The sequence below is a fragment of the Cebus imitator genome, unplaced genomic scaffold (genome assembly GCF_001604975.1).
Source record: "Cebus imitator isolate Cc_AM_T3 unplaced genomic scaffold, Cebus_imitator-1.0 Scaffold61, whole genome shotgun sequence".
NCBI lineage: Eukaryota > Metazoa > Chordata > Mammalia > Primates > Cebidae > Cebus > Cebus imitator.
In genome coordinates, this window is record NW_016107376.1 from 1,248,353 (window position 1) to 1,275,329 (window position 26,977).

The following is a 26,977-nucleotide window of genomic DNA, read 5'->3' on the forward strand; positions in this document are numbered from 1 at the left end:
CATCATCACTTGCATCAAAGACTCTTCAGAAAAGGCCTGAAAGAAAGGTTGCAGCACTTCTGCCCTCCCAAACGCCAGACATGGCTGAAGAGATTTCTACAGTCATCATGGCTGCCCAGGAGGAAGGGCTGCCCTCCTCCTATTTGCCCCTCCCTGCTACAGCTTCTGAGATGATTGGCTAGAGAGGAAAAAAGCATACACTTAATACAAGTTAGCAAGCCATACTCTATGTCTCCAAGGGGAATGTACAAAAAAGTTCCCTCTCCCAACCATCTTCTCTTTAATCAAAGCACACATGTTCACGCACCCAGCCAACAGTTATCACAACTATTCATTTGTTGAATAAATAGGTGTTGCAGTCTTTGCAACAAGAATCAAAACATTCAGTTAAAATAGAGATCCCTGAAGGAATAGTGCTAATAGTTTCAGAGTGATAATGCATATTTATCATATTTCATTCCTATGACTTACCTTTGCCTTGATAGAAACAAAGACCATTTTAAATCCAACTAACAGTCGTGAATTAGAGCATGTAAACTAGTAAGCCATTCACTCACTTACAGCAAGTTGCCGGCTCTTCATCACTTCCATCAGAGCAGTCCTGCCGAGAGTCACAGATGGATTCATTGGCGATGCACTGGCCACTGGTGCAAGGGAATTCCTCTGCAGCGCAAAGCTTTCTGGATTGGGTCTGTCCACAGGCATAGACCCAGAGATGATCAAGCCCAATAAAACTTCTCTGGCTCAAAAGAGTCCCTTCAAAAATAATCTTCAGGGGGAAAAAATCAATTTATGAGTTTATAGTCTCCTTAATCAGACAAAAAAAGCTAAAGAAGGTTGATAAAGACTAAATAGTTATTGAGAAAATGGATTTAACGCAACCAAGGCAATATATGACATATTCCTGTTTGTGAAGCCTAACCCACACTCTTAAGACTCAATGGAAACATCTGCTCCACTAAAAGCTCAGAGAAAGCTTCCAGGATCAGGCAAAACACAAGCATCCCACTTAACCATCAAAAATGTCCCCAACCTGTTACCTAATGATGACCTGTGGTCATCATCTTTACAGCTCTCTCTCTTTCATTTTCAAGGAAAATAAGAAAGTATCGTCATTACTTATAGAACAAGAGCTGTAACTGCATCTGCTTTATTTTTTAACTACTGAAATTAGTATTTGAATACATGAAGAAAAACGTCAGGCAAATAGAAACAGACACAATATAGGAATAGAAAAATGTGATGGAATAAACATAAAACTCTATTAAACTTCCATAAAAGAGTAATTCCTTTAATGAGAAAAGAAGTGCCATTAAAGTAAATAGACCTTGTTGTCACCAACTGAATTGCTAGCTTTCCTGGAGATAGGCAATATTAGCAAATGAAACAACCACACATCGCTGGTCAAGTATAAGTAATGTCAAAATATTAGTATTTTTTGAGTTTCTACCAAGAGCAATCGTTACTTAACACCAAAAGTGCAGAACTATCACAAATAACTAATTCTTTGCTGTTCAAAACATTAGCCATGAGTACAAAGGATTATTTTAATTCAAATTAATTAAAATAAAATAAAACTTAGTTATCTCAGTCATAGTAGCTAAATTTCAATTGTTCAATAGCCTAATATGATCAGTGGCTACCATATTGGGCATTAGATATAACGCATTTCCATGATGCACAAAGTTCTATTAAACAGCATTAAATGTGGTTAAAATTCTGTCCAGATACTAAGAATAAAAATTGACTTTCTTCAGTCTCATCTGGCTTAAAGTTCCTGAATGGATTTTCTTTTCAAAACATGAGGATAGGTGCAGAGGCTCACACCTGTAATCCTCGCACTTTGTGAGGGCAAGGAGGGCAAATCACTTGAGGTTAGGAGTTCAAGACCAGCCCGGCCAACATGATGAAACCCATCTTCACTAAAAATGCAAAAATTAGCTAGGTGTGGGGGCAAATGGCTGTAGTCTCAGCTGCTTGGGAGGCTGAGGCAAGAGAATTGCTTGAGCCCAGGAGGTGGAGGCTGTGGTGAGCCAAAATCATACCATTGCACTCCAGCCTGGGTGACAGAGAAAGACTCCATCACAAACAAACAAAACACGCGGGATATATATTTGGTTGTTCATTAAGAATTACTTATGATAAAATTTTCAGTTTACAATATGTCTAACAATCTCGTTTAGAAAATAATATTAAATTTAAATCATGTCCAATAATAAGAAAACTTTGTAAGCTGCTACATACTTTTTCCATAATGAATATCATACACGTGAAAATTACTAACCTATAGCTGTGTATTTTTGGGGCAGCAAGAGATCAAATATGCAGAAATGATATCAATTTGGGTTTCAAAAATTGATGGGTTTAAACTTAGATCCCAAGGCCTATAATTATTGAACAGCTAATTACATTTCATGCACTTGAGAACCTGAAATAACTCTCAAATTCATTTTCTTCACATTTTGCTTTGCTATGTCTTTGAGTTAAAACAAAATTTAATCTTCAGTTTATGGGGAAAAAAAACTTATTACCTGAGAAGTCACAAAAACAGATATCACTCTACAAAAATTAGTGTCAAAATGTTAACTCCATAGGCTGTGATAGGGTGTATGAACGGAGTATCACCATAAAGAAATGGAACTGGTTTCATGACCCACACATACAACCAGTCTCATCATCCTATACTCACACTCCAGCATAAATAAACTTACACATTCCATATATTATATTGGTGAAAAAGTAATTGAGGTTTTGGTCATTAAAAGGAATGGCAAGTCACAGTGGCAAAAGCTGCAATTACGTTTGCACCAACCTAATACGACACAAAGTGTCCATTTAATTTTTTAAGAGACAGCATTCCTATTCAGCCTATGTGTGTTTCATATATTTCTTGCTGTAGACAGAGTTATCCATGTGTCATAAAGATATGAATTATTGCATTCAAAAAATCTGCCTATACACGGCTAAATTTTAATACCAGTTCACTATTTATCTGCTTCCTAATGCAATTTGTTTCCCGGGGTGCAAAGCATGATGCTGAGGAGCAAGAAGAGAAGGCTATGGAGAATGAAGAAGCTGTGAACAAGAGTAGACACATTCTATTTCCTCTGCTATGGAAAATTTGGTCTGAGAAGGAACAATACAATTTAAAAAGTAGGCAATCGCTCTCCCCAAGTACACAAATATGCATCCCTAATTTAAATGCTAATTTAACTTTAGGAGCGTATGCATGATCAGTTTACTACTGCAAAGCTAAAACTTAAAGCATAATAAAAAAATACCTGTTTTTTTTTTCTTTCATACCTTAAATGTCTTCAGACCTTCTGGTATTAACACATCTGCTTTCACCCATTGGCTGTGAGTTGATGTGTTATATGTCCAAAATATTTCTTCTTCCTTTGATTTGAAGAGAAAGACACCACTCATTCCCCATATCCTAACGTCACATTTATATACATGCTTTCTTAACTACATTTTAGTAATTATTACCTTACCTGTATGATATAAAATACTAGGAAATCTAAAGACCTGGTAGTAAAAATGAAAAAGCTGCATATCATTTTTAAAAAATAATAAAATGAGGCATGTTTATGCAGTAAAGCTCCTTTTTATAGGTAAAGAGTATAAGGATGGAACAAAAATGTAGATGAAATCTTTAAAAAAAAAACAGTACTGCACTTCAAAAATAAAATTCTGAATAATAGTTAATAAAATCAGCAATTTAAATGTTGATCTCAATAACATTATTACATTTTGTAATATTGCCATGATATTAGAAAAGAAAAATATTACAGGCAAACATTTAATGTAAAGGTTAAAAATGTTATCAGATGCATTTTCTGCACAATTTCAATTTACACGAAATATTTTTTCCTATGGAAACATTTGTTCCAAGTTCCGAAAATACAGTTATTTTCTGAAAATTATAATCTTAATCTGGTCATTTTATCAAAGGCCTTTTTACATCTTTTAGAGAAATCTATGTCATGCACCTTTAAAATGGTCATTTTTCAGACTACAAAATGTATGTAAAATTGTTACTACATGCTATGAGTTTACTAACAAGCCTTTATTGCATTCAAAATATTTATCGAGTTTAAGAAACTCAATAAAAGTCTATGGTGAAACCCTATCTCCAATAAAAACACAAAAGTTAGCTGGGTGTGGTGGTAGGCTCCTGTAATCCTACTTGGGAGGCTGAGGCAGGAGAATCATTTGAACCTGAGAGGCAGAGGTTGCAGTGAGCCGAGATGGCGCCACTGCACTCCAGCCTGGGTGACAGAGCAAGACTCCATCTCAAAGAAATAAAAATAAAAATAAGAAGTCTATAAGGTATTTAAAAATTGTGTCTATGGCATGTATGGCATTGGTCTTTATGATTTATGATGCTTTTATGCTCTGAAATATTATCTTTTATTAACATTTTATTAGACATTCAAGTAAGTTTGACATTTCTCTCCTAAAATAGACCAAATTCTACATAATGTTTACACATAGAATGCGTTAATTTTTTTAGGTAACAATATGGTAAAAATGTGAAGAATGACCTAATTATGTCTCAGGTTGAGCTCTGAGACTGGCTCTGTTCCACTTTCTAGCATGAACCAGAAAACAGCCCTAAAAGGCAACATCTTATAATCCAAATGACACGTGATACCAATATTTGTCTCCCCACTCACTCAGCCTCACATATTTTATTCATGCCCAAGATTTTCGAAACCAAATCTATTTTCAACTTTGTCCTGTATCCTCAGATGCCTACTCCAAATTTCCAAGTCCTAAATACTTCAGAAGATAGTCTAAATCCATTGCAATTTACTTCATTACTTATTCATATCAACTGAAGATTTCCACAAGACGATGAGGCACATGGGGTGGACATATTTGTCAGCTGATAGCTTTCATGTGCATCAGGATGAACTACAGCTATAAAAAGTTCAGACAAGCACCTAATTTTGCTTCTACTTATTTCTTATGCAACTTCAGTTATTTAGCATGAAAACACTTACACCTTTCACAGATGCTTTTAGTGACACCTCTTGGCAAATTGCATTCATCACTTTCCCTGGCTTTCATTTTATGAAAATAATTTAAAGCTATTGTGCTCTTTTTTCACAGTGAGTAATAGATTCCCCTCTAATCCCCCTGAAGATAGATGCATTTACATTTTTTTGAAAAGTTAGCACTGTTCTTTCCAAACTTAAATGGATTTTCATAAGCCAAGTTCACAGTACACAGTCAATGAGGCCTAGATTTTTCTATACATTTTCCAGTCTGATGGCACTAGCAATGTTTTTTCAAAAGAATTTATTCTGACTAAATGAAATCAGGTTTTATTTTATTTCTGTTCTTACTCTCCCTCTTTCTAGTTACTTTTAACAGGGGTCAATGTAAGAAAGAAATCTGTAGCTCATCAAAGCTTTTTAAGTGATGTCTAATTTTCTTTTATCTTAAAATCAATCAGTAAATAAATTTTTAAAAAGTATATCTTTGCTCCCCCAGCCCAGGATCAATAAAGCTGATTTGCCTCTCAAGAAAAATATTTAACATATTTATTAACACTCTATCTCTTAGAGATACCAGTCTGTCCTTTTCTCTTTCGGTGAATAAATAAAGGATACCAAACTCAATGTTGTTGAGTTTCACTACTGTTGACTGCATCTTGGAATAAGATCATGTAATATGGTAAAGAATTACAAGTAAATTTGGTTGTAAAGAAAAATTATGTGTAAATTTTTTGGTAAATAATTACATGGAAACTCTACAAAGAACAAAAAGTAGGCTGTTGCTACAAGTATTATTTTATAGGTCATAGACACAGATCTAACCCAAGAATGGTTAGATGGTACAAACTAGAATTGCTACACACTTCAGCTGATTCTAACTAGTGAATTTTTTATTTACCAACTTGCCTTCACCTGAGTTTTTCACTTCTCAAGTTCTAACGTCCTCTGGAAATAAAGAAAACAACCCTCAGCATTTTTGCTAGATATTTCTTGGCTCACCTGCACACATTTATAGAGTAACAGATGTTCACAACAGAGAACAGCATTCTATTCATGGAAAGATGTAAATCGTCATTTTCATCAGGAACTATTTTTTTAATGATAGGTTTGGAGTCCTTTTAAGTGTGCGATAAAACATCGATTTGTGACTTAAATGTACTTTGATGCAGATTTTGCATCAGACTAACGTGTATAGAGGATAGCAATGTCAGAAAAGACAGGACATCTCACAGAATACGGTCTAAGGAATCAAGCATCAGTCAACACTCTCTAAATTGTATAACCATTTGGTGCTGATTAATACAGTAGATCATTTCCCTATGATTAACCTCTTTTCTTATAATATGAGAGACAGAATCTTATAATATGAGAGACAGAGCAGCGTTTTTTCCTATACTGTGGAATCAGCTGCCAGTTCGTTTTTATCTCTTATACTAATTCAAATGCTCACCCAAGTTTACGCTTTAGAACTCTTTGAGCATGTTGGACAAGGAAAGATAGAAGAATGAACTCACTCTACCCAGTGGGCCATTTTTCAAAATTCAAGTGACTCATTTGCTAATATTTAATCAATAATTACCAGTCTTAAAAATTATGTCTATCACTACCCAAACAAGTAGTTTTTAATCCCTATATTTATAGTTCTGATGATATACAGAGGCAATATCCAAAACAGATCACATCAGAGCTTCAAAACAGAGCTCACAATACAGAATCTCAGCTATCTCATTTTTATTAGATCTATAGTTTCTTTAATATACTTTCATGAATTCCGAAAATTTTATGAAATAATATTGGGCAAATTATCACATTAACTTTTGTACATGAGAGTGTCCCCTATGCTAGTTTCTTAATAACTCTTTTTAAAAGTACACCAAATAAAGTCAAGTTAAAGAATACCTAAAGCCTCTGCGCAAATGAGGAACTGAAACACAAGTTGCGAAGAGTTAGAAACTTCACTTATTGAAGGAATTCGAAATAAATGCAACTTTCTTCTTACCTTATTATTATACAGCCTTACTCTCAGGACACTGTTTTCCATAGAATAATAGAATTGAAGATGACAGCTCTTGCCCAAGCAATGATACACAGAGCTATTTAGGTAAGCCCTGCTGTCTAACTGGTTAACAGTAAAAGCATGCTTTGCCCCTACCCATATATAATAACCTGAAAGATAAAAGAAAAAAGAAGCAATTTAGGAAAACATTAGCTTCCTTCTGTCTTAATAAAATGATTACATTTCTGAAGTTTTCAAAACTGAAACAAGAACACAAATATTTTACCTAAAAGGATATAATGTTTTAAAATGATTACATCAACTACAAATAACAGGTTTTCATTTTTATGTTATTTCTAATACGTAGAGAAATCTCCTAATTTCTATTATCTAAATTTAATAATATCCTTTTATAAAAATGCAATAGTCTTAATAAAATAAATCTAAATATTCAAATTGCTACACCACCAAATTATTGTCATTTTCTTTTAAATATCACAATTCAATCCTGTTTAATTTTTTAATTTTTTATTTTTTTTATTTTTACTATTTCAACCACAAAGATTCTATCAATCCTTTTTCAATCAAGAATTTCTCTTCATCCTTCCCAGAATTCTTGCCCCTTTGGATGATTTTTTAAATTTACTTTTTATAAAAGATCCTTTATAGTTTTAGGAAATACGACTTAAAATGCCTTCTTTCTTAACAAGCCACATAGAAGTACGAGATATCTGCAGTCCTTTTAAACTTCACCCATGGATTTTATTTCACATAAAGATATGATAGATCAGTTTTTCCCATCTGATATTTAAACCCGATCTGAGCTGTTCTTGAATAACATGACAACACAGATCTATAAAGAGATTTCTATAATTTTGTAACTTTATTTTTTAAAATAAAGTCCAAAATGCTTCATGCTACTGAAAGAGCTTCATGTCCCGGACGTTTTTTAAAAAGAAGTCTCTAAGGAAACGCAAATATAACAAGAAAGGCAAAAACAAGAACATTAGACAAAATTTTGGCCTCAGGTATTTACAGCTACAGCAAATGCTAAGCATAATATAATCCTTAGCTGGATAAACATAATGTAAAAGCTCACATCATTTACATGAATTCCTTTTATACAGTAAATCATGTCTGACTTTCAACAAAAAATTACAAGGCATCTGCAAGGCAAAAAGCACAGTTTGAAAAGAATAACTCTAAAAAGTAAAGTCTACTAATCTTTTTGAAAACAGTCTGTGCCCTATTCACAATAGCAAAGACATGGAATCAACCCAAATGTCCATCAATCATAGACTAGATAATGGAAATGTGGTACATATACACCATGGAATACTATGCAGCCATAAAAAAGAATGAGATCATGTCCTTTGCAGGAGCATGGATGAAGCTGGAAGCCATTATCCTCAGCAAACTAATGCAGAAACAGAAAGCTAAGTACCACACATTCGCACTTAAAAGTGGGAGCTGAACAATGTGAACACAGACACAAGGAAGGGAACAACACACACTGGGGCCTGTTGAGGACAAATAGCTAATGCATGCTGGGTTTAATACCCAGGTAATGAGTTGACAGGTGCAGCCAACCACCATGGCACATGTTTACTTATATAACAAACCTGCACATCCTGCACACATTCCCTAGAACTTAAATAAAATAAATAACAACAATAATAATATTACTACTGCCCCTAAAAAATAAACAGTCTGCACAATAAAACATATAAATATAATGCTAAGGACAGCCAAAACTAATTACATTTATAAGCTGTACAAAAAATGAAATTAAATTTCATACAATTCTAATACATTCTATTAAAAACCACATTAAGATGCGCTAGGAAATAAATGAGAAGATATTAGCAAGTAGAAACCTAAAACAAAAATAAATTAAGACATTAAAATTAAATGCCCAATAGGCAGAATATAACCTAGACTGGCCATAGTGTCAAAGAGAAAATTCATGTACCAGAAGCCCTGAAATATAACTCAAAATAGAGGAAATTACATAGAAAATAAAAAGGAGCAGTCAAGTTATAGAGTGTGTACATTAGTTGTGTTTAATAGAAACTCAAGATGAAAAGCTTAAAGGGAGTAAAAGAGAATTACTTGAATACAATAACAGACAACTTCTGCAAGTGATGACATATGTGCATTCTGAGTATTAAAAAAAAATTAAACATATACTCATTCCTGTACTCATCATACTGAAATTTTCAAATATGAAAGATAAAGAAACATTTTTAAAATCCACATTAAACTAAAAAAGCATTAGATGCACTCAGACCTCACAATCACTACAGTACATATCAGGGGCTAAAGAGGGAAAATCACCATGTACTTAGAAATTAAAAAAAAAAAAAAAAACTTTTATTCTAAAATTATATGAAAAAAAGGGAAAAAAAGAGCCAGCAGGCTTAACAAAAAAGAAAGCCTTTTAATTCTTTTCCTTTTTATTCACACAATAACTAATAACTCCTGAAGAAAATAATAGATAAATTATTATTTAGAAGTGAGACCAATTTTAAAACATTCTAAGTTTACAGATACTATGGGAGCTCATCACCATAGATCTTTTCTAAACGAAAGAACAATTGATTGAAGAGAACCTTTGCAAGGGGATAAGGCAACCAAGAAGGAAAGCATAAAATCTAAAAAACAATGGTAAGAAAAATAATGAAATATATAATTATCATAATTATTAGTATCATAACAAGATATTGACTTTAAAACTCTTTAAAATGTTCAACTGTAGCTCAGGACCAAAAAAATTAAATGGTAGTTTGGGGTACCAACAAGGTCTTTTTCATGTTCAAGAAGGCAGAAATACTAAAGCACTTGAGGTTTTGTTATTTCAACAAAGAAATTTCATATAAAGAATATATCCTAAAAATTAATAGTCATAACAATAAGATATATAAATTAAAGCTTCCAGATCAGTGAGAAAAAAAATTTAATAATACCCCCCAGAAAAGGAAAGAAATTTAATATGTTAGCAAGAAGAAGAAACTTATTGACAACATGGCAGTGATTTAAATAAATAAATAAATAAAAAGCTAGCAGGCTCAACCAGGCATGATGGCTCATGCCTGTAATCCCAGCACTTTGGGATGCTGACGTGGGCAGATCACTTGAGGTCAGGAGTTCAAGACCAGCCTGGCTAACATGGTGAAATCCTGCCTCTACTAAAAATTAAAAAATTAGCCGGGCGTGGTGGTGCAATCCTGTAGTCCCAGCTACTTGGGAGGCTGAGGTAGGAGAATAGCTTGAACCCAGGAAGCGGGTGGTTACAGTGAGCTGAGGTCTCGCCACTGCATTCCAGCCTGGGTGACAGAGTAAGACTCCAACTCAAAAAAAAAAAAAAAAAAAGAGCTAGCAGGAGTAACAAAAAAAGGCTTTTAATACTTTTCCTTTTTGTTCACATAACACACAATATCTAATAACTCCTGAAGAAAATAATAAAACTTAAAGTTAACCTAGTACAATTTTTCTTTTACACTGTTGGAAACATAATTGTTCTTTTCACCTTCAGCTCCTACGGCAGGATATATTTTCAATAAAACAAACTCAGTATGTTCACCGAGACACCCTATGTAATGTCTTATAACTAGCAACCATAAGGCAGAATTCTAAAAGTATTTCATAAAAGATATTGTTTCTTTTATACCTTCATCATCACCTCTTTGATCCTGCTGAGGTGTGGATTCTAATGCAGGGACCTCTCTTGCTTTTGTGCGCATCCAGGAAATGTGGGCAGCAGATGCTTCTGACATCCACTCACACATGTCAAATTCAAACCCACAGGCCTGACATGCTGAAAGGGGGAGAAAAAGATCTTGGTAATCTATTAGTCTGCTAGAGTGGCTGCTTAACCAGGTTATGTGTTATAATCAACCACAAGGTTTAAACACACATACACACTAGCACACACTTATTCATATATGGAAGTTGGGATTCAAAAAGCCTTAGAGAGTAGTACCAGAAATTCTATTTTGCAAAAAAAGCTCAGTTGATCCACATGTACAATATCCTCTCAAGTGAAAACCATTGCCATAAAAAAGGAGATTCCTAGTTTTTCTTGTATGTGTCACTGCTTCAGTCATAATATGTTTTAATTTTTTTAAGACAGTCTTCTGATTTTTTAATGATCGTCATTATAACTGGCATGAGGTGGTATCTCAGTGTGGTTTTGATTTGCATTACTCTAATGACCATTGATGATGAGCTTTTTATCATGTGTTTGTTGGCTGCATAAATGTCTTGAGAAGTGTCTGTTCATATCCTTTGCCCACTTTTTGATGGAGTTGTCTGTTTTTTTCTTGCAAACTTGTTTAAGTTCTTTGCAGATTCTAGACATTAGATCTTCGTCAGATGCGTAGATTGCCAAAAGTTTTTCCCATTCTGTTTGTTGCCAGTTTGCTCTAATGATAGTTTCTTTTGCTGTGCCAGAGCTCTGAAGTTTAATTAGATCCCATTTGTCTATTTGGCTTTTGCTGCCAATGCTTTCAGCATTTTAGTCATAAAGTTCTTGCCTATGCCTATGTCCTGAAAGGTATTGCCTAGGTTTTCTTCTAGGGTTTTTATGGTGTTAGGCCTTATGTTTAAATCTTTAATCCATCTTGAGTTAATTTTGTATAAGGTGTAAGGAAGGGATCCAGTTTCAGTTTTCTACATATGGCTAGTCAGTTTTCCCAACACTATTTATTAAATAGGGAATCCCTGGCCAGGCGCATTGACTCACACCTGTAATCCCAGCACTTTGGGAGGCCGAGGCAGGTGAATCATGAGGTCAAGGGATCGAGACCATCCTGGTCAACATGGTGAAACCCCGTCTCTACTAAAAATACAAAAAATTAGCTGGGCATGGTGGTGCATGCCTGTAATCCCAGCTACTCAGGAGGCTGAGGCAGGAGAATTGCCTGAACCCAGGAGGCGGAGGTTGCGGTGAGCCGAGATCACACCATTGCACTCCAGCCTGGGTAACAAGAGCAAAACTCCATCTCAAAAAAAATAAATAAATAAATAGGGAATCCCTTCTCCATTGCTTGTTTTTGTCAAGTATGTCAAAGATCAGATGGTTGTACATGTGTGGTGTTACTTATGAGGCCTCTGTTCTGTTCCATTGGTCTATATCTCTGTTTTGGTACCAGTACCATGCTGTTTTGATTACTGTAGCCTTGTAGTATAGTTTGAACTCAGGTAGAGTAATGTCTGCAGCTTTGTTTTTGTTTTGTTTTGTTTTGCTTAGGATTGTTTTGGCTACATGGACTCTCTTTTAGTTCCATATGAAGTTTAAGGTGGTTTTTTCCAGTTCTGTAAAGAAAGTCAATAGTAGCTTGAAGGGGATAGCATTGAATCTATAAATTACTTTGGGCAGTATGGCCATTTTCAAGGTATTGACTCTTCCTAACCATAAGCATGGAACATTTTTCCATCTGTTTGTGTCCTCTCTTATTTCCTTGAGCAGTGGTTTGCAGTTCTCCTTGAAGAGGTCCTTCCCATGCCTTGTAAGTTGTATTCCTAGGTATTTTATTCTCTTTGTAGCAATTGTAAATGGGAGTTCACTCATGATTTGGCTCTCTGTTTGTCTATTATTGGTGTATAGGAATGCTTGCAATTGTTGTACAGTGATTTTGTATCCTGAGACTTTGCTGAAGTTGCTTATCAGCTTAAGGAGACTTTGGGTTAAGACAATGGGGCTTTCTAAATATGCAATTATGTCATCTGAAAACAGGGACAATTTGACATCCTCTCTTCCTATTTGAATACGCTTTATTTCCTTCTCTTGTCTGATGGCTCTAGCCAGAACTTCTAATACTATGTTGAATAGGAGTGGTGAGAGCGGGTACCCTTGTCTTGTGCCAGTTTTCAAATGGAATGCTTTCAGTTTTTGCCTATTCAGTATGATCTTGGCTGTGGGTTTGTCATAAATAGCTTTTATTATTTTAAGATACATTCCATTGATATTTAGTTTATTGAGAATTTTTAGCATCAAAGCCTGTTGGATTTTGTCATAGGCCTTCTCTGCATCTATTGAGATAATCATGTGGTTTTTATCTTTCGTTCTGTTTATGTGATGGATTACATTTATAAATTTGTGTATGTTGAACTAGCCTTGCATCCCAGGGATGAAACCTTCTTGATCATGATGGATAAGCTTTTTGATGTGCTGTTGGATTCGGTTTGCCAGTATTTTATTGAAGATTTTCACATCAGTGTTCAACATGGGTAAGGAAACAGATGCTGGAGAGGATGTGGAGAAATAGGAATGCTTTTACATTGTTGGTAGGAATATAAATCAGTTCAACCATTGTGGAAGACAGTGTGGCGATTTCTCAAGGATCTAGAAATAGAAATACCATTTAATCCAGCAATCCGATTACTGGAATATACCCAAAGGATTATAAAACATTCAATCATAATGACACATGCACATGTATGTTTATTACAGTACTGTTCACAATAGCAAAGACTTGGAACCAACCCAAATGCCCATCAATGACAGGCTGGATAAAGAAAATGTGGCACATAAACACCATGGAATACTATGCAGCCATAAAGAAGGATGAGTTCATATCTTTTACAGGGACATGGATGAAGCTGGAAATCATCATTCTCAGCAAACTGACACAAGAACAGAAAACCAAACACTGCATGTTCTCACTCATAAGTGGGAGTTCAACAATGAGAACATATGGACACAGGGAGGGGAACATCATACACGGGGGCCTTTCAGGGGCTGAGGAGCAAGGGGAGGGATAGCTGGGGGTCGGGGATTGGGAAGAGATAACGTTAGGAAAAACACCTAATGTAGATGATGGGGAAATGGATGCAGCAAACCACCATGTCACGTGTAAACCTATGTAACAAACCTGGACGATCTGCACATGTACCCAGAGCTTAAAGTATAATAAAAGAGAGAGAGAGAGAGAGACAGGGTCTCACTCTGTCACCCAGGCTTAATGCAGTGGTGCAATTATAGCCCATTGTAGCCACAAACTCCTGGGCTCAAGTAATCTTCCAGCCTCAGCCTCCCAAGTAGCTAGGACCACAGGTACAGGCCACCATGCCCAGCCTTTTTATTTTTTTATTTTTTGCAGAGATGGCATCTTGCTATATTACCCAGGCTAATTTTGAGTCCTTGGCCTCAAGCAAACCTCTCATCCCAACCTCCCAAAGTGTTGGGATTACTGGTATGAGCCACCATGCCCGGTCAACAATTTTTTAAACGGCTTCATATTTTACCTTATCTACTTTACGGGGTTAGGTTAGTTTAAATTATTTACTATTCATAATCACACTGAAATTTTATACAAGAAAGATTGCACATAATTCCAAGATGGCTTTAATTGTTGTTTACAAAATGACATTGTGTTAAATTGATGAATTTAGTATACCACCACAGCCTCCCAATGACACTCCAGCTAAAACTGGGACGCTAATGTTAACAAAGGTTGGCATGTACATATTCCCGCAAGTGGTCTCCGAGTCTCATATATTGCATACACACCAGAAAAGTGAGTATCTCAATTTAACACTTACATCTCAATCCTTCATATGTAGCATCAAATCTGCAGAGGTCTGTATCTGGATGGCAAAGTTCCTGCTCAGCATTCAATGCTTCTTGACATGGTAAAATTCCATCTGTTAAATTTAAAGATTGGCAAGAAGTGAAATGCAGGTGCAACTGGAAAGATTTAAGTATTTTTTAAAATGTTAATATTCATTCTACAAAGCACTCCGTAACTAACTTCTCTCTATGGTATCATCACACTTTAGGTAAACCTAACTCTCTCTCTCTCTCTCTCTCTCACACACACACACACACACACACACACGCGCACACACACACATGCACACACACTCACAAAGAGACAGAGAAAAACAGAATAAAACAACCATGCCAATGCTTCCATATTTTATTCATATCTCCATAGTGACTGGCAAGCCCCAAAGGCAAACCTTCGCAGGACTAAAAATCTCCCCTAATGTTGGAACTCAGAGTCTACTATTAGGACAGTTGTACATGTGTCAAATTTAAGATATGGTGTCCCCTTAAACCTGGAAGGTGGATCTGCCCTGGAACTGCTTTCTCTGGAGCTTTCTCAAATTGTGCTTGTTGGCTGGCCACGGTGGCTCACACCTGTCTTCTCAGGCATGGGCCAGCCTTTGGTAGCCCAAGGCAGGTGGATCACTTGAGGTCAAAACTTGAGAACAGCCTGGACAATATGGCGAAACCCCTTCTCTACTGAAAAATACAAAAATTAGCCGGGCATGGTGGTGTGTGCACTCATAATCCCACCTACAAGTGAAGCTGAGGCAGGAGAATCGCTTGAACCCAGGAGTCAGAGGTTGCAGTGGGCTGAGATCATGTCACTGCACTCCAGCCTGGGTGCAAGAGTAACACTCCATCTCAAAAAAAAAAAAAAGTGCTTTTTTTTGTTTGTTTTCTCTTCTCCATGACCTCCCAATACAAAACTTGAAGGTAGACTAGGAGTCCTTCCTGCCCCATGCCACCTGCACACAATTCTCCCTCTGACCTTCCTAAATATCCAAGCTTTGACTCTCATGACGTCAAATGGCACCCCTCAATGTTCAGCTTGTTACAGTCACCTACAGACACTGTAGGTGAGCCCTAAGGGTGCCCTGTGCCTCTAGCTGTGAAGATTTTAACTCTGAGCTCACTGTCATTCTTTGTCATTTCGATATTCACTTTCATTTGCTTCTGAGTTTCTTGATTTCTTCTTGATGATGATCTTGAAGGAGAACTTTGATGAAAAACGACATCTGCCACCACCCCTCAAAAGAAGTATTATCATTACTAATGATGATAATGTTTCCTTGTCTTAATTTCAAGTGGTCCACTCCCTAACCATCATCTCTATCTTTCCAGCTCATTTCTTTTTATATTTCTAATAATATTTCAAATGCACCAGGCTCTGTAAGCCCAGGGTCCTAAATTCTTTTCAATTATTTCCCTCACCTATCGTGTCTTCATTTCCTTTATTACAGATGTTAGACAAGCAATCACTCCCTGGCCCTGCTCATACTTCTCTATACTCTCATGGCAAAAACTCTAGAAAATACATCCCTCTACCTACACTAGCCTGTTATCTGTGCAGCTGAATGGAGGGAAGAAATGTAGGCTGATATGGCTTCATATTCATGACACTCACTCCATGGCATCATGGTGATCCTCATTCTTTCCTTTTCTGCATTCCTAGAGAACTATTCAAACCTTTCTATTCTCTCTTTTATAACTTCCAGCTTTTCCTTCCCTATCATCATTCTCAGCTTATCACCTTGCTTCACATTTCACTGTGAACATGAGAAAATCAAAAGAACTTTACAAGTCCCATCATCAGTGTCACTGACCAGCCATCCACATGCTTTGCTTCCTGTAGAACCAGGTAAGCTCTCTATGCCCTTCTCTGGATAACACCTTCCATTTAGACAGAAATTTCATCTCTGCTTGGCTATTTAAGGAATCATGCTGCCAATTTCCTCTCCTCTCATTTACAACATTTTCTCTTTCTCTACACGATCATTTCCATGTGGGCCTAAAAGGCCAAAACTTCAACCACCTTAGAAAAACATTGTCCAGACCTGACAACCTTCTCCAACTAACTTCCAAAGTTCTGCCTATTTTCACACTGACTCCAACACCAGTTCTTTTCCCTCCTATTTTCTCCTGAACCTATGTCAATAACAGTTTTTTTTAATTGAGATAAAATTCACAAAAAATATCATTTACCATTTCCATTTTATCTATTTTAAAGTGTAAAAGTAAGCCAAGCATAGTGGCTCACGTCTGTAATCCCAGCACTTTGGGAGGCTGAAGCAGATGGATCACTTGAGTTCAGGAGTTTGAGACCAGTTTGACCAACATGGCGAAACCCCATCTCTACTAAAAATACAAAAATTAGTCAGGCACGGTGGTGTGCACCTGTAATCCCAGCTACTCAGGAGGCTGAGGCAAGAGAATGGCTTGAACCTGGGAGGCAAAGGTTGCAGTGAGCCATGACTGCACCACTGTGCTCCAGCCTGGGCAACACAGCAAGACTCCACCTCAAAAAAAAAAAAAAAAAAAAAAAAGGCCAGGTGCAGTGACTCAGCCTGTAATCCCAAATGTCTCAACACTTTAGAAGGCGAAGGTGGGTGGATTACCTGAGGTCAGGAGTTCAAGACCAGCCTAGCCAACATGGTAAAGCTCTGTCTCTACCAGAAATGCAAAAATTAGCCGGGTGTGATGGCACATGCCTGTAGTCCCATTTACTCAGGAGGCTGAGGCAGAAGAATTGCTTGAACTTGGATGGCAGACATTGCAGTGAGCTGAGATCGTGCCACTGCACTCTAGCCTGGATGACAAGAGTGAAACTCTGTCTCAAAAAAAAAAAAAAGTGTACAATTCAGTGGCTTTTATTAAATTTGCAATGCTGCGCAATCATCAAACTACCTAATTCCAATGCATAGAACAAGATACCGCTATAATCATCACCTGTACCCACCAGTCACTTCACCATTCTCTCTTCTCCCTCCTGCCCTGACAGCCACTGTATCTGCTTTCTATCTCTAAGGATTTGCCGACTCTGGCTATTTCACATAAATGGACCCATGCAGGTTGTAGCCTTTTGTGCTTGGCTTCTTTCACTCAGCATAATGTGTTTGAGGTTCATCCATGTTGTAGCATGAATCAGTATTTTATTCCTTGTTCGTTGGTTGGTTGATCACTTTTACCACTCCCCTGAAACTGCATATATCAAGATGCACATCTATACTGCTAAATCTCATATTCAATTTTTTCTCATCGACACACTTGACATATCGGTAATATTGAACAGAGCTAATTACTCCCTTTTTCTTGAAATATTTTCTTCACCAGGCTTTTGCATAAAACTCTCTTCTGGTTTTTCTGATTATGTTACCAGCTTTTTTTTTCTCAATCTCTCTTGTGGTTTTTCCCTCATCTGCTCAACTGCCTCAAAGCTCAGTCCTTCCATCTCTTCCTCTCTACATACCCACACCTTGTTAATATCAGTCACATGCTGTTAAACCATTTCCTATATGCTGATGATTCATAAAATTGTACCTAAGGCTGAAAATTTTCCAATACTCCAACTCTACACTCCAGAAGTATCTTGCTACTAACTTAAGCCTCTTCCCTTGGGTCACAGAAATAGGTCTAAATCTCAAAACCACCTTTGCAAAAGTATGACTGAGACAGTGAAAGAGATCTGACTTAATCAACTCCATCTTGCTTCTAACTTCCAAGCTGTCCTTGCTCATTCCTGGGTGTAGGCTGCACTAACTTTGGAGGGAACTTAGTTTATAGTTTAAACAAAGATGGTAACAGCTTTTTGCCAAAGCAGATCCCCTTCTTGCCTGGGGACTAGATTGCCTTTGTAGGACTAACATTAGCCACAAGATTAGAAATTACGGTTTAGGACTCATGCAGCTGGAGGCTACAAGATTCTGACCCTCCCCAAACTGCTCCTAAGAACAGTGCTTGACATATTTTGCAGACCCTGCTTGATGGTTCAACTGGTACCATCCAGATCAATAAACTGGCTCATCGGATCTTGCGGCCCCCAACCAGGAACTGACTCAGTGCAAGAAGACAGCTTCAACTTCCCGTAATTTCATCTCTGACCAATCAGCACTCCTGGCTCACTGGCTTTCCCTGACCCACCAAGTTATCCTTAAAAACTCTGCTCCCTGAATGTTCAGGGAGACTGATTTGAGTAATAATATAACTCCAGTCTCTTGTGCAGCCGGCTCTGCCTGAATTACTCTTCTTCTATTGCAGTTCCCCTGTCTTGATGAACCGGTTCTGTCTAGACAGTGGGCAAGATGAACCACTTGGGCAGTTACGATCTCAACAAACTTCTGATGTTTCTCAGCCTAAACTTTATCTTCCCACAGCCTATCTTATCCCAGCTAATGAAACCCCATCCTTCTAGTTCAGGTGAGAAATTTGGAGTCTTCCATGACTCATCTTTCTCCCTCTCTCTCTCTCTCTCTCTCTCTCCCTCCAAATATGCAACCCATCAGCCAATTTCTGCATTATCTATAAAACGCATCCAGAATCTAACTACATCTTATGACCTCCACTACTGCTATCAACTCTGGCTCAGGGAACATCATCTCTTTCTCAATTGTCGTAATAACTACTTATTTTGTCTACCTGTGGTTGTCCTGGCTCCACTATAATCTTAGATATGTGAGTCAGATAATGTCTCCACTGCTCAAAACCTTCCATGGGTTTTCATCCTATATAAAGTAAACGTCAATGCCTTACTATGATCTTCCTCATATAAACCAAGCTTACTGTATCCTTGAGGCCTTTACATTCATAGCTCAATCTGTAAACAAAAAATAAAATTCTAAGCCCCCAACTATCTGAATGAACCCCTCCTCTCATCCATGGGTATTCCAAAGTTAACCTGAAAAACTAGTTCAGGCCGTGATGAGAAAGCAAAGCCAGAAATGCCTCATTATACCCTTCATTTTGCAATTAGTGGTAGAACAAACTAAGTCTGATAAGAAATATCTATGGTCTATCCTCTCTGAAGCTTGCTACCTGGAGGCTTCATCTGCATGATAAAACCTTGGTCTCCACCACCTCTTACTGTAACCTAGACATTCCTTTCTATTGATTCCAGGTCTTTAGATAATAACTCAACCAATGGTCAATCACAAAATGTTTGAATCCACCTGACCTGGAAGCCCCCTCTTCCATTGTTCTGCTTTCCTAAACTCAACCAATGTACATCTTGTATGCATTGATTGATGTTTTATGGCTCCTTAAATTGTATAAAACAAATATGCAGCCCAATCGTCTTGGGCACCTGTTCTCAGGATCTCCTGAGGGCTGTGTCATGAGCCATTGTTCACTCACATTTGGCTCAGAATAAATCTCTTTTATATTTTACAGAGTTTGACTCTTTTTATCAACATACCTAATATTCACATGGCTTGTTTCCTCTATTCTTTGGCTATTTTTCTGAGATTATATATTTTAATGTGACCATACTGACCATTTAAAACATCATGATCTCATCCTCATTTCTGGCACTTCTTATCACAGTTTTTTGCTTTACTGTTCTCCATAACAAATATCACCACTTGACCTAAACTATATTTTTTATTTATTTGCTGAGTATCTTTTTTCTCCCTAACTAAATAGTAAGCTTGGTAAATGCAATGATTACTATTTGTTTTTCACTGCTCTCCCACCATTATGTAAAAAAAATTATTGGCATAACAGGTGTTCAACGTATACTTGTTTGATAAATGAATAAATTACCTAGTAACAACCTGATGAAATTTTTTGAAACATTGTAGACTCTATCTACTTCATTTTCACTTCTATTTGTGATAAAACTGAAGCAATTGGTTATGAAAATGATTTATGAATGCATTCACAATCTGGTTTCTCATAATGGGAGTTTACAAATGATGAATATGCAAATCCTCTTGAACGTAAGATCCACTGAAAATAAAACTGCATATGCAATTAACGGAATGTTGGCGATAAATGAAGCTAAGATTGCACAATCATGATTACCATGAAACAATTAAAACTGTAATTTTTGTAGATTCATATAATAGCTACAAATCTTCTGTCCCTAGAGCTACATAACTAAATATTGGTCATAGTTCAATTAAATGTTGTATATTATCTCTAATTTGTCAGTATTTATACAAAACAAACAAAAAAAAGCACCCAGAAGTAATATAAACAAAAATAGCAAAATAGTTGAGTACAAATTGCATGGAATTAAAAACGGAGATTCTGTCAAATGTATTAAATTTCTTTTGACAGTGTCTACCACTTTTACTGCCTTTGGCCTGAAAACTGGAATTTATAACCATAAAAAGATTGGTGTATGAGTATGTATTTTGGCATGGTATGCATAAACTGTCAATCAGTGAGTCTCCCGGACAGCTCTTTTTATTGTAGTGCATTAATCCCAGAGCTCAAAGCTATTTAAAGATGTCAGTTATTTATATTCATGTTAATTCTCCCTTCTTCCCTCATTCCTCTCCTCTCACTCTTTCTCTTTCTTTTTCTTTTCTTTCTCTCTCTTTTTTTTTTTTTTTTTTAAGACAGAGTCTCACTCTGTTGCCCAGGTTGGAGTACAGTAATGCAATCTCAGCTCACTGCAACTTCCACCTCCCAGGTTCAGCCTCCCAAGTAGCTGGGATTACAGGTGCATGTCACCACGCCTGGCTAATTTCTGTATTTTTAGTAGAAATGGGGAGTCACCAAGTTGGCTAGGCTGGTCTTGAACTTCTGACCTCAGGTGATCCACCTGCCTCGGCCTCCCAAAGTGCTGGGATTACAGGCGTGAGCCACCATGCCCAGCTCTCTTTCTCTTATTCTTATGTTGCACCACAATCTGGCTGTAGAAAATTATTTTAGGGGTTTTCAAATCCTCCATCAATGATACACGATTAGTAGAATGAAGCTTTGCCAACCATTTCAAGGTCTCTATACCATCGAAATCACATGTCTAGGGCTGTCATCCTTCAAATCTTATCTTGCACAAACAGGTTAAATGAAATTGTCCAAACTCTCTTAGAGGGTAGAAAATGAAGCCGATGTCTCAAGGCCTTTGAAGTAAAAGTTATAACTGACATCCACTTTTTACTCCAGAGGTTTTAGACAATTTGCCAATTTTCTTTAATTAGAAGTGATTTCAAGGAACAGTTACTGTCTTTTTAAAACAAAACTGGAACCTACTAAAATTAAAAAGTTCTTAGTTATTTTACTGGATAATATATATGCATCATTCAGATTCTAATAAAGGGATGGCTAGTGTATGTGAGGCCTTTACAAATGAGAGTAAGGCCAAGTCCTGAAAAATCAATCTGAAAATATCCACAGAATATTCACAATATTCTGATTATGAGCCACCACATGAAATCTTTATATTTATAATCAGCTGTTTCTATAAGAATCTGTGTTATTTAAGAATCAGTGTTGTTCAAGAATCAGTGATTAAACAAGTTCTTATATATAAATTTTTTTTATAATATATTACATATATATATATATTTCCCCCCCCCAGGATAGAGTCTTGCTTTATCACCCAGGCTGGAGTGCAGTGGCATGCAATCTTGGCTCACTGCAACCTCCGCCTCCATGGTCCAAGCGATTTGCCTGCCTCAACCTCCAGAGTAGCTGGGATTGTAGGCGTGGGCCGCTACACACAGCTAATTTTTGTATTTTTAGTAGAGATGGTTTTTCATCATGTTGGTCAGGCTGATCTCAAACTTCTGACCTCAAGTAATCCACCCATCTCAGCCTCCTAAACAATTATTTCTATAAACCAAGAAGACTTATCAAAAGGTAGCTATGTTAGAACTTAAGTCCACTCATTCCATTTTTTAAAGTCCACTCATTTCTAAATACAATATTTCTGCTATAATATGACAAAAGCACCCATATGTCTAATAAAATATGGCAAATGCTTGGCCCAGATTACTTCTTCTTCAATAAAGCCACATAATATAGCTTGAGGACCTAACTTTATTTTTCAGACTAAAATAAAAACCTAGAAATAATATAATATACTGGGCGTAAATGTAAGCACTGTTAAAAACATCTTCCCATGATATTTTACTTAAATCTGCTTTTTCATGGAATGGAGCGCACGTATCTCAGAAGGATGAAGTCATGATCCCAAATCACAAATATTTGGCATTTGAATAACTGCACATGTTCTTTGTCAATCATTTGGTCATGAATTAGACAGGGTAGGAACTATGCATCAAGGCACTTGGAATTTAGCCATAGAGATAAATCAATATGTACGTATGTGTGTGTGTGTGTGTGTGTGTGTGTCTAGGGGGTGGTAGTGGCAGTGTGGAAGGATTGTCTATAAGGGAAAGCTCCCCACACAAGAAACCTCAACTCAGCCTGGGAGTATAAGTGGTGGAAGGGCATACCAAAAAAAGAAAGAAAGAAAGAAAAGGAAGGAAGAAAGAAGGGAGAAGGGAAAAGACGGAAGAAAAAGGAAAGGAAAGGAAGAGGCCATGGGAGGGGAGGAAGGAGGGAGGAGAAATGTAGCAGGGAGGACAGGCAGGAGAGCAAGGGGGAGAAAAGGGAAAGAGAAGGGGGAAAGGATACGGAGAAGAAAAATGAGAAGAAGAAAAAGAAATAAAAGAAAAGCAATGGAATGAGGCTGTCAGACAGAGGAAAAGAGGTTCGCATAATACCCAAGAATTAGAAGACACTGTGTTGCTGAACCCACAAGTAATTTGTTTTGGCCAGAGTATGGAATTCTTGGGGGAATTGTGAAGGAGGACATTGGACTACTGAATATGAGCCATATCGTGATGAGCTAATGTCATGATAAAATATTTGAATTCTGTCCTGGAGGCAATAAGACTTACTGATGGATTTATGAGAAGTGGAGACCTGGCCTTATGGAAGTATCATCTGTTGGAAGTCGATTGTTGCGTAGAATACTTTAAAATTGGAAGAAAAAATATCCCATGGAAAAAAATAACGTGGGCTTGAACAAAGTCAGAGTTTAATAATAATAGTAATAAATAAGAGAAGAAAATTTAAGAAATGAAGTAGGAGATTCTCTCAATATTTTTTAACCATATTGATATAAGGGTGAAAAAAAGAGAAGAATATGTAAAAATGACTCTTAGCTTTTTGAGTGAGACAAAACAACCGCCACTGGCTCAAACACGGAATGAATGAGAGGGAACCGATTTTGAAAGAAAATTGGAATTTACTTCTAAACATGCAGATTTTCAGTTTCTGTAGCAAATATGTTTGCTCACTCTACTCATAAATCTATTCCCCTTGCTTACCTCTATTCCAAGGGCTAAAAGCTAAATATTCAGTTTTGCTAGCCTTCCTAGCAACTAAAGTTATCCAGATAAAATAGTTAAGCCAATGATGTGGCCAAAAACATTGCCCCTTCTTATTTCTGCCTTCTTCCTGCCCCAAATTTGAGATGTACAGGTCTTCATCAGTCGTCTTATAGCCGTAAAGTCACAAGCATAAGGCAGTAAAGCAAATACAAAGTAAGTCCTTGGTCCTTGACTTTAACAGTATTGGGGCTGATGAAACTTTGCCATAATTATCTCCTCCATTTCTGCAAGTAATTTAAGCAAACTTGCCTGTTTTCTTGCATCCAAATGCAAGAAGCCCTATGCCTACCCTCCATGGAAATTGGATTTTCTGATGACAATGTCCAGAAGATGCTGGACTGCATGTCTCCGATGCTCCTCCATCACCAACCCTGCCCCAACCACCACCACCAGTACTGCATGAGACTAAAACTACGCATTCTAGTTAGCTGGGTTTCTGCCCCAAGTACAATAATCAGTGTAATACCAGACCTTGTGGTTCACAAATGCTAGTCCTGTCCTTAAGCCTGGCTCTACTGGCTACACACACACACACACACACAAACACACACACACACACACACACACACACACACACACACACACAGAGGCACTATCCTGAGAATCTTATTTAAAATTCAGGCTCCATTCACAGTGATTCTCATCTATCACTGGAGTGAAGCCCAGAATCAATCACTCCCCAACGTGATTCTGATGATTAACTAGGTTTAGTCTGTTATGACAGTGCCTGAACTTGACTAGAGAGTCTCGTTTGGCAATTTAATGCTACTTAATTTTACAGTCTCTCACATTTCTGCCATTTACAAAGTGCAGCCCCAACCAAATGCCAGTCTCATCCCATAATGCTTTATGGTTTTCCTCTATTATTAATCTTCATGCTGCTGTGTTTTCCTCCCAAAAACGTAAATATGTGCTCAATCCTTATTTTATTTGGAAAACAAAAACAAAAGCAACTACCTGTGTCCTCGTCTTCAAATAAGATACCTGGTGACCTCATCTGAATCCTGGATTTCTCTGTAAGAAAACCACTTCCTTCGCAGATTTCCCAGGAGATTACATCGTTTTTTAATGCCCCATAAAAGGCAGCGCCTAATTCATCTAAATCCCCAGTGTTGCTTCAACACAAACATTTATCTTTGAATGTGTACAAACATCGTGGCTCATGATATTCAACTTATTGTCCTTTGACACACATGTAGGTCTACTTTCCATATTCATTGATTACTTCAGCCTTAGATTTCAAAGTCCTCCTCTCCAGTCCAAAAGCTTATCATGTTATGTAAATTTCATATTCATGTGAAAGGCTCAGACAATATATGAGCCTTAAAATTTATTGATGTTTCTTCTTTAGTAAATTTCATTTCCACACCACCTCAAATACATTATGGTTATAATGATGTCTAGAACAATTGCCTTAGAAATTGCAGATGCTCATGTTTTTGTATTGGATCACAATTTTTCTTTGACTATTCAGCTTTCTGAAGCCTCGCTTGCACTATGATTGCTTTTAAACTTCTATAGTGATTTTATAGAGTCTTTTAAAATACTACAAAATTGGCATAGAAGTTGAAGCCAACACACACAAAAAAATGGAAATATATTCAATGTCCATGGATTGGAAGAACAAATACAGTTAAAATGTCCTTACCACCCAAAGCAATTTACAGATTAAATAAGATTTCTATTAAAATACTAATGACATTTTCAAAGAACTAGAGAAACCAATCCAAATATATTTATGGAACCACAACAGATCTTGAATATATAATGCAATCTTGAACAAAAAGTACAAAGCTGAGTCATTATGCAATCTGACTTCAGAATATACTTTAAAAAACAGCATGGTATTAGCATACAAACAGACACATAGACCAACGGATTAGAATAGAGAATACCAAAATAAATCCATACATTTTCAACCAATTGATTGACAAAGGCACCAAGAACACACATTGGGTAAAGAAAAATTTTTCAATAAGTTCTGCTGGGAACATTGAGCATCCACATGCAGAATAATGGAACTAGGCCTGTATCTCTCACCAGATACAAAAATCAAGGCAAAATGGATTAAAGAAAAGACCTGAAATTATAGAAGTACTAGAAGACTTAAGGGAAAGGCTTCACGACATTTGTCTGGGCAATGACTTTTTTGGATAAGAACTCAAAGGATAAGCAACGAAAGCAAAAATTAAAAAAAAAAATGAGATTACATCAAACCGAAAAGCTTCTGCACAACAAAGGGACAACTGAGTGAAGACATGACCTACGGATAGGAGTCAATGTTTGTAAGCTATGCATCTGAGAAGGAGTTAATATCTAGAATACATAAGAAACGTAAAACAACTCAACACCAAGAAAACAAATAATCAAATTTTTAAAAGGACAGAAAATCTCAAGACATTTATCAGAAAAAGACAGAAAAATGCCTAGTAAATGGAATATGAAAAAAATGCTCAGGATCATTAATCATCAGGGAAATGCAAATTTGAACCACAATGAGATATCATCTCATATTTGTCAGAATGGCTATTACCAAAAAGTTGAAGTTATCAAATGATGGTTTGGATGTGGATAAATGGGAATCCTTATATACTGTTGGTAGAAATGTAAATTAGTACAATCATTATATAGAACAGTATGGAGGTTCCTCAAAGAGTTGAAAATAGAATTACCAAATGATTCAGCAATCCCACTTCTGTGTATTTATCCAAAGAAAATGAACTGAAAAAGATAATTTCAGTCTCTGTCAAAGAGATTTTTGCATTCCCATGTTTATTGCAGTACTATTTACAATAGCCAAGATATGGAAATGTAAGTGTTCATCAGTGGATGAATGGATAAAGAATCCTTTTTTATTTAACCATAAAAAATAAAAGCCTATCATTTGTAACAATATGAATGAATCTAGAAAATATTAAGTGAAATAAGCCAGACAGGAAAACAAATACCATATTATCTTATTCGTTTGCAAAATTTTCAAAAGCCTATCTCACAGAAGTACAGGGTAGAATAGCGGTTATCAGAGGCTGGGAGGATAGCGTGGGTGATGTGTGTGTAGAAACAGATAGACAGGAGG

The 26,977-nt window shown here is 36.7% G+C and overlaps 1 protein-coding gene across 1 annotated transcript in view; it reads right to left on the minus strand.

Moving 5' to 3' along the window:
* Positions 1 to 26,977, minus strand: part of MALRD1 (MAM and LDL receptor class A domain containing 1) — a 538,747-nt gene that overhangs the window by 464,796 nt on the left and 46,974 nt on the right. Inside the window, exons 6-10 of the mRNA XM_037738994.1 lie at positions 14,548 to 14,649; positions 10,685 to 10,819; positions 7,006 to 7,172; positions 3,304 to 3,396; positions 562 to 769 (exon numbers count right to left, since the gene is read on the minus strand). Of these exons, the coding sequence (XP_037594922.1) occupies positions 562 to 769; positions 3,304 to 3,396; positions 7,006 to 7,172; positions 10,685 to 10,819; positions 14,548 to 14,649 (705 nt within the window). The remainder of the gene's footprint in view (positions 1 to 561; positions 770 to 3,303; positions 3,397 to 7,005; positions 7,173 to 10,684; positions 10,820 to 14,547; positions 14,650 to 26,977) is intronic.